The 6387-nt window shown below is 34.3% G+C and overlaps 1 protein-coding gene across 1 annotated transcript; it reads right to left on the bottom strand.

Moving 5' to 3' along the window:
* On the bottom strand, positions 733–5622 carry LOC107638489 (probable magnesium transporter NIPA4). Its single transcript, XM_016341791.2, has 9 exons — positions 5167–5622; positions 4311–4367; positions 3628–3718; positions 3391–3551; positions 3172–3299; positions 2942–3079; positions 2322–2414; positions 1497–1602; positions 733–1402 (listed from the first exon to the last, which is right to left on the bottom strand). The coding sequence occupies exons 1-9, from the start codon at positions 5321–5323 to the stop codon at positions 1302–1304; spliced, it is 1032 nt and encodes a 343-aa protein (XP_016197277.1). The 5' UTR covers positions 5324–5622; the 3' UTR covers positions 733–1301.

Raw genomic sequence — 6387 nt, forward strand, 5'->3', positions numbered from 1 at the left:
CTCAAAAAAAATGTTTTTTTTTATTTTTCTAATATTTTTATTTTTACTATTAGAAATTTGCCAAACACGCTAAAAAATTAAAAAAAATTCATTAAAAAAATATCTTTTTTTTTATCAAAATAATAGCGCCCAAACAAGCACATAGTCTTCTCGTGCTCATTTAAAGATCGCGAATTCGAATCTCACTCCTAACTTTGTAAAAAAACTGCTCTTTTGCTATGACGAGGTAAATAATTATTTAAAATATTTTATATTATCAGTTCATTAAAACTAAATTCTTAATCTTTACTAAATTACAACCATTTCATGTTATGGTAATGCTAAAGAAATGACNAAAAAATACAAAATAAAAACACTTGACACAATAAAATGACTTTGAATTATGTTGGACTGATTTTTTTTATTTTAAAATATTTTTGTTCATTTTAAATTTATAACAACTAACAAATTAAATATCTCTAGCTACGATTTTAAACTTTACTGCACTTTAGATACAGGCTTCACTAATTTTCACTTGTTTATGTTACTACACAATTTTTTATGTTGCTACACAATTTTTTAAGTTGCTTTCTGACCAAACATATTTATTAATAGTAAATTAGTGATTGTGGAGTTCTAACAGAGGTTAGTACAGACTCGACCCTTGAAAATTATATTACTAATATATATGCAGGCGACGGTCATGAAAGACCTTAAAAATTGCAAATAAATCCTTGTAAATCTTGCGTAATATAGTCCCCTGATAAAAGCAGCTTCCATTAAATTACAGCGTTAGTCGAACCAACTCCAGAAAAGATTACAAGTTATGAAGTTCCCTCGTCACCGAGGCATGTATACACAAACCATTTGTCCTGTTATGTGATTGGCTGATTGCCACATTTTGCACTGACAAGTGGAGAGACCGATTTTGTTCAGCTCAGTTCAAACAGCAGATAGTGATAATAACATTGCTAGGCTATCCAGTTCAAAATTTGATGGAGAATACTCTGATTTAACTGAGAGATACACTATATATAATCAGTGTGCAGAAAATTACATTGGCCGTTTGTCTTCCGTGTGTAGAGGGAAGAGGTAGGGAGGGAAGAGTATACAATGCAAGTGCAAGATCCGATACCATAATCACCAGGACCCCGAAAACAATGACATGAAAAACTTATCCTTCCACTCCAACTGTATCACAAAAAAATAATACGATGGGGAAGGAAATAATCAGTAAAATACACAATGACCTTGGCAAAGTCCCTCCCCCAGCGACTCAAGCTTGTCAGATGTGCAAGATGCGACGCTACACAAAGAATGTATCACGGTGATCTCATGGATTCTTGCCGTCTCAGAGGGATGCCCTCGCCCCCATCCTCTTCTGAGTGCTTAGGAAGTCTAATAGATAAAGATGATTGTAAACCTGCAGACCATGATACTAATCACATTAATAAATCATGTTTGAACACTTTCAAGACCTTACACCAGAGAGTTCTTGTGAGCACCAGAAAGCATACCATCAGACAAATCCTTAGTTTTGTGAAGGAGAAAAGTTCCTGAAAGTATTGTCACAAACCCACATATTTCCGTGACAACTTGTGTTGGACTTTGCCCATCCCAGTCCTGATATCAAATTCAGTTCTCAATCATCAATCGATGGACAGACACTTAATGTGAAACAATAAAATTAATGGCTCTCGCACAGTAATCTTCTCTCTCACACACGATACGCAAGCAGTTCATTAAGATGGTCTATGTAGGGACCCACTAAAATTGACATAGACACAGTTCAAGGAACAAAAACAACCAGCAAGTCCGTCAGGGTCACCCAAGAGAACTAGTAAGAGTATAATTAAAATTAGATTTCATCCATATTGCTCTTTCTTTTAAGGAATTCAGAAACAATTTTGTTCTTCCATTTAAAATCTTGAGAACTAGGGGGGAAAAGTTCTCCACTATTTTCATTTTTGTTTTCCCTAGATCTTTTAAAATGCAGTGAAAGAATGAGCATCCTTCTTGGGGAAAACAAGACAAACCTAGCACAGATCTACCAGAATGCATCCAATTTTCAAGGAGTAATTAATGAAGCAAATATGAAGCAGCAAGTAGAAAACAAAAACACAAACTTCTCTTCCTGAATGGCTAGTGCAGCTGTGCCGTTAAACTCAGTACTATATGGTTCATTAAGAAAATACTCAAGCCTAAATACAGTTGATGGAGGCGCTTTCGAAAAGACAAATGATAGAATATGCAGTCACTTCTGATTATTTCAAGTTAACCTACAGAACTGTAAAAGTATAGCAATGACGTCACATCAGTATTAGTTAGGCAAGAATAGTTACCTTAAACATGATGACGCTAGCCACAATGGTTAATGTTGTGAACATAACATAGTATATGGGAGATACCACTGCTGTATTAAATGTGTCCAGTGCCTGATTGCAGAAAAACAATTATTATAATGTCAATCATGAAGTAGAAAGCACTAGCAATCAAAGCACAAATGGATAAAAGGTGAAAAGAAGTAAGTTCCCCAAGTTAATAAATCAGTTCTTTATATTAATTGTTAAATCAGGGTGCAAAATTCTCGATCTATAACTTCGCTTAAAGAGCGAGAGATCACATGCAGCGTAATATCCTTGAAGGTTTTCCCAAAGGAAAAGATTTTGGTTCAAGAAAGATATCACATACATGCCACAGAAGATAAATAACACTTGTACAATTTTATATTCTTGTCAACACAAGCCTTTATGAATAACACTACATTAAACATGACACCTCGCAACAGGTTTTACAGAATCTTCTGATGGAAAATCCTATTAAACCAGTTTCAATTACATGATGCTTGTTAAGAAAAAGAAGTGTATCAGTGCTTGTTTGATATTGACATAAAGTAGATGATAGTACATCAAAATTCAAACAAATGTAACCTTTAAGGGAATAACAATAAAAATTACTATACCTTATTCAAATAATTCATTTGGGTAAGAACACAAACAGCTACAACTAGAGTGAATGCCCAAGTCTGAGGGTAAATTAGTTGATTCATCCCCGACAGAGTTAACTTTATAGCAATTCCAAGAGCCTTAACACTCATAACCTGTCAAAGGAAAACTTGCAACTAAAATACAGAAAAATATTATACAACAAAGAGAGCAAAGACAACTCATCAACAACGAAAAGATTGCATACCGATAAAGAGCCCACAAGGGAACAGACACCAATATAAACCATTATGTGTGTCTGGCCATATTGAGGAATGAAGTGGAAGATAAGAATAAAGGCAGCAGTTATGACCAACGCTGCATAGAAGAGAAATGCTGCAGAAGAAATGTTGTATCTTCCAGTTAGTAATCTTATAGTATAGTTTGAGTAAAGGAAATTACATTTCAGGCAGGGGAGCTTAACTACCTGGATCCATAGCAAGATTCCATACATCTCTTACTGACTCAATTTCCCGTTCTTGAGGAGCATGTAGAACAATGGTTGTAGACCCCACAACACACAATACGCAGCCAAGAATTCCAAATATATGCAGCCTCTCCCTTAAAATAATATGAGCAAGAGCAGCACTGCAAGACAGCAGCTCAACTCAGAATTTACCAACAGAAAGTTGAGGATCAATCTGAAGCAAAACCTTTATCATACCTTATAATAATGCTGAGAGCACCAAGTGGGGTGACCAATATAGCTGGGGCAAATGCATATGCTGCGAAATTGGCAATCTCACCAACCACCACTGTTCCAATAAGATGTGTTAGAAGAAAAAATTGATCAGCATATTAATATCATAACCACAAGGAACCCAGATCAATATGAAGTTAAGTATAGTATTAGGAAGGCTTTTGGTCTGTATAGAAATATTCCCCTGGACAATGTGATGACAAATTGGTCAAATCTAAGGATAGCTTATGTTGATGGGGAAATATTTCCTTGTATAACATGCAGAGAAAAATGATTGAATTTAGATGAAATGTACAAGCCTAAGCAATGTGCTTTTCAAAAAAGATAAAATGTCAGATAAATATACCAAAAAGTAGTAACTTTCTTCTTAAAGTTTGTAATTCATGCAGGAGAGGAGGAGTAAAAACTGGAAAGCATACTAGAAGAAACTACATCATAAATTGCCCACTTAAAGTCTTAAAAAAAGCTAGAAACTGGCCAAAGCAAATGCTGCAGCAGGTATCAACTCCCAGGAAAAGAATAATTCAATTGTACAAGTCAACAATGTCACTCAATCAATAATTATTTGCATCATAACTGTTGATGAGAAAAAGTCCAGCATTCAATTAAATAATCATTCAGGACAAAACAGATGATGTATAACTCACTTGTTATCATCCCCACCCACCAAAGTGGCTCGTACAAGTAAGAATAACCTCCATTTCCTGTCAAAGAGATTTATTAGGGAAGTCAGTTAGTATTGCCGATGATCCATTGTCCAAACTGATGAGTAGCAACAACATGAACGTATCTATATTTGAAACTAATGGCAGGATCAGGTCACATCAAACTCCATTTTCTGTTAAATACTCGAAACAATTGTAGATGTACTATTTTGAAATACGATTTACACCAAACAACACTAGCAATCATAGTACCTATTGAAATGAAATTGACTTATGTTAATGCACAATTCATTCGAAGTTAATTGGGTATATAAAATGTACGTTACTAGTCATGCTGAGAATATTGATCGCTCAATCACTCCATAGCAGGGAGCACAAAAAAGCACAATAAGTTCCGTGAACTTGATGAGAAGCCGATCTACCTATTCTACAAGTATCTGAGTTCCAAAATGCCATGTGAACAGAAAAGATACCCTAGCAATGGAAAAAAAAAATCCACACTAAACTTAAAATTTCACTCAGTTGAAACTGGCTTAACTTAAAATTACCCAGATCCTTAAGTAATACAACATCTAATTTTTTCACAGACACTAAACCAAACTTCTAAAACGAACTCTTGGCAAGTAATCAAAGTTAAGGAGCTAACTTCAGAGCTTCATATGAGGCATATCACTCTAGAATTCCCTTACCCAGCTCCCAGTTCAATGGGATCCGTGTAGACCCCTAAAACCAGAACAAATCTGGAACTGCAAGACACCATTAAACCCCCACATTCAGAACTTTGAGCAGCGAATTGCAGAGAATGAACAAGGCTCTTACGAAAAAAGAGGAATAATACCTGCCCTAATTCCACTAGCACCAGCTTTCTTCAAGCCCTTCTTTTTGACAATGAAGCTGGCGCCGATGAAGAAGCTGGAGGAGAGAGCGAGGCAGAGCCCCTTGACGTTATCGGCGGACATCCCCTCGCGCCAGCTGGAACCCGAAGAAGCCGCCATGGCTGAGGAGCGCAACGCGCAAAACCAGGAACCAAAAACCCAAACCCTACGATTGCAGAAACAGCGGTGGAAAACACCGGCTAGGGAAGTGGGATCTTGCGGCAGCAGCGAAATCTGAAAGGGATTTCGCGTTTGCTGGTGGATACAGCTGTCACTACTGTCTCTGGCACTGAGGTGATGTTCCTCGATCGCAAATTCAATTCCAATTGGGTTCCATATAGAGAGAGAAAAAGCGATACACAAAAATAAAAAAAAAAAAAGGGGGAAAAAAACTTTAAAAAAAAAAAAAAAAAACTTGGGGGTATATTTATTTGTTTATTATTAATCTGTCATGTGATTCATGTCCATTATTTATTCATATTCTAACAAGTAACAATTATGTAACTATTATTGTGGTTGGTTGCCCAGTCATCCCTCACATAACCAATGTCATTAATTTGAGATAACACTCGATTCGGGTTCACGTTAGTTTCTAAACTGATTTTTGACAACGCGCTAATATAAATAATTAAATATTATGTTAGATTTTGTAAAATGATGTTATTTTTGTTTTGTTTAAAAAAGATCATAAATAATATTTATTAACATTTTTTTTTCTTAAAACAAATAATCCAACATCATTTTTGGATTATTTAAACACCAAAATTATAATGCTGTAGTTTTACAAATTTTAGCATGGTATTTAATTATGGTTTAATTATTTTGTTAGTCCTTATAGTTTTATGAAATTTTCAATTAGGTCTTTATACATTTTTTTTAAATTAGGTCTCTACACTAATTTTTTTTCAATTAAGTCCATCTTAATAGTAATTGACTTAATTTTATAGGGACCTAACTAAAAAAAAATTGGTATAAGAACTTAAATAAAAGAAAAAAAATATAGAGACCTAATTAAAAAAAATTGGTACAAAAACTCAATTAAAAAAAAATATAAAGACCTAATTAAAAATTTTACAAAATTATAAGGACTAACAAAATAATTAAACATTTAATTATCAATATTAGTATTTTATTAATATTTTTATACTGAAAATTATTTTATAGACTAATATAAATCACGTTTG

Source organism: Arachis ipaensis, chromosome B04 (assembly GCF_000816755.2).
Source record: "Arachis ipaensis cultivar K30076 chromosome B04, Araip1.1, whole genome shotgun sequence".
Classification (NCBI taxonomy): domain Eukaryota; kingdom Viridiplantae; phylum Streptophyta; class Magnoliopsida; order Fabales; family Fabaceae; genus Arachis; species Arachis ipaensis.

Excerpts from the sequence above, each read along its gene's own strand:
- LOC107638489 (XM_016341791.2), bottom strand. The coding sequence starts at position 5,323 with ATGGCGGCTTCTTCGGGTTCCAGCTGGCGCGAGGGGATGTCCGCCGAT. Across the intron at positions 4,368-5,166 it reads TGCTAGTGGAATTAGGGCAG|GAAATGGAGGTTATTCTTAC; the intron begins GTATTATTCCTC and ends TCTCTTTGACAG. Across the intron at positions 3,552-3,627 it reads GCTCTCAGCATTATTATAAG|TGCTGCTCTTGCTCATATTA; the intron begins GTATGATAAAGG and ends GCTGTCTTGCAG.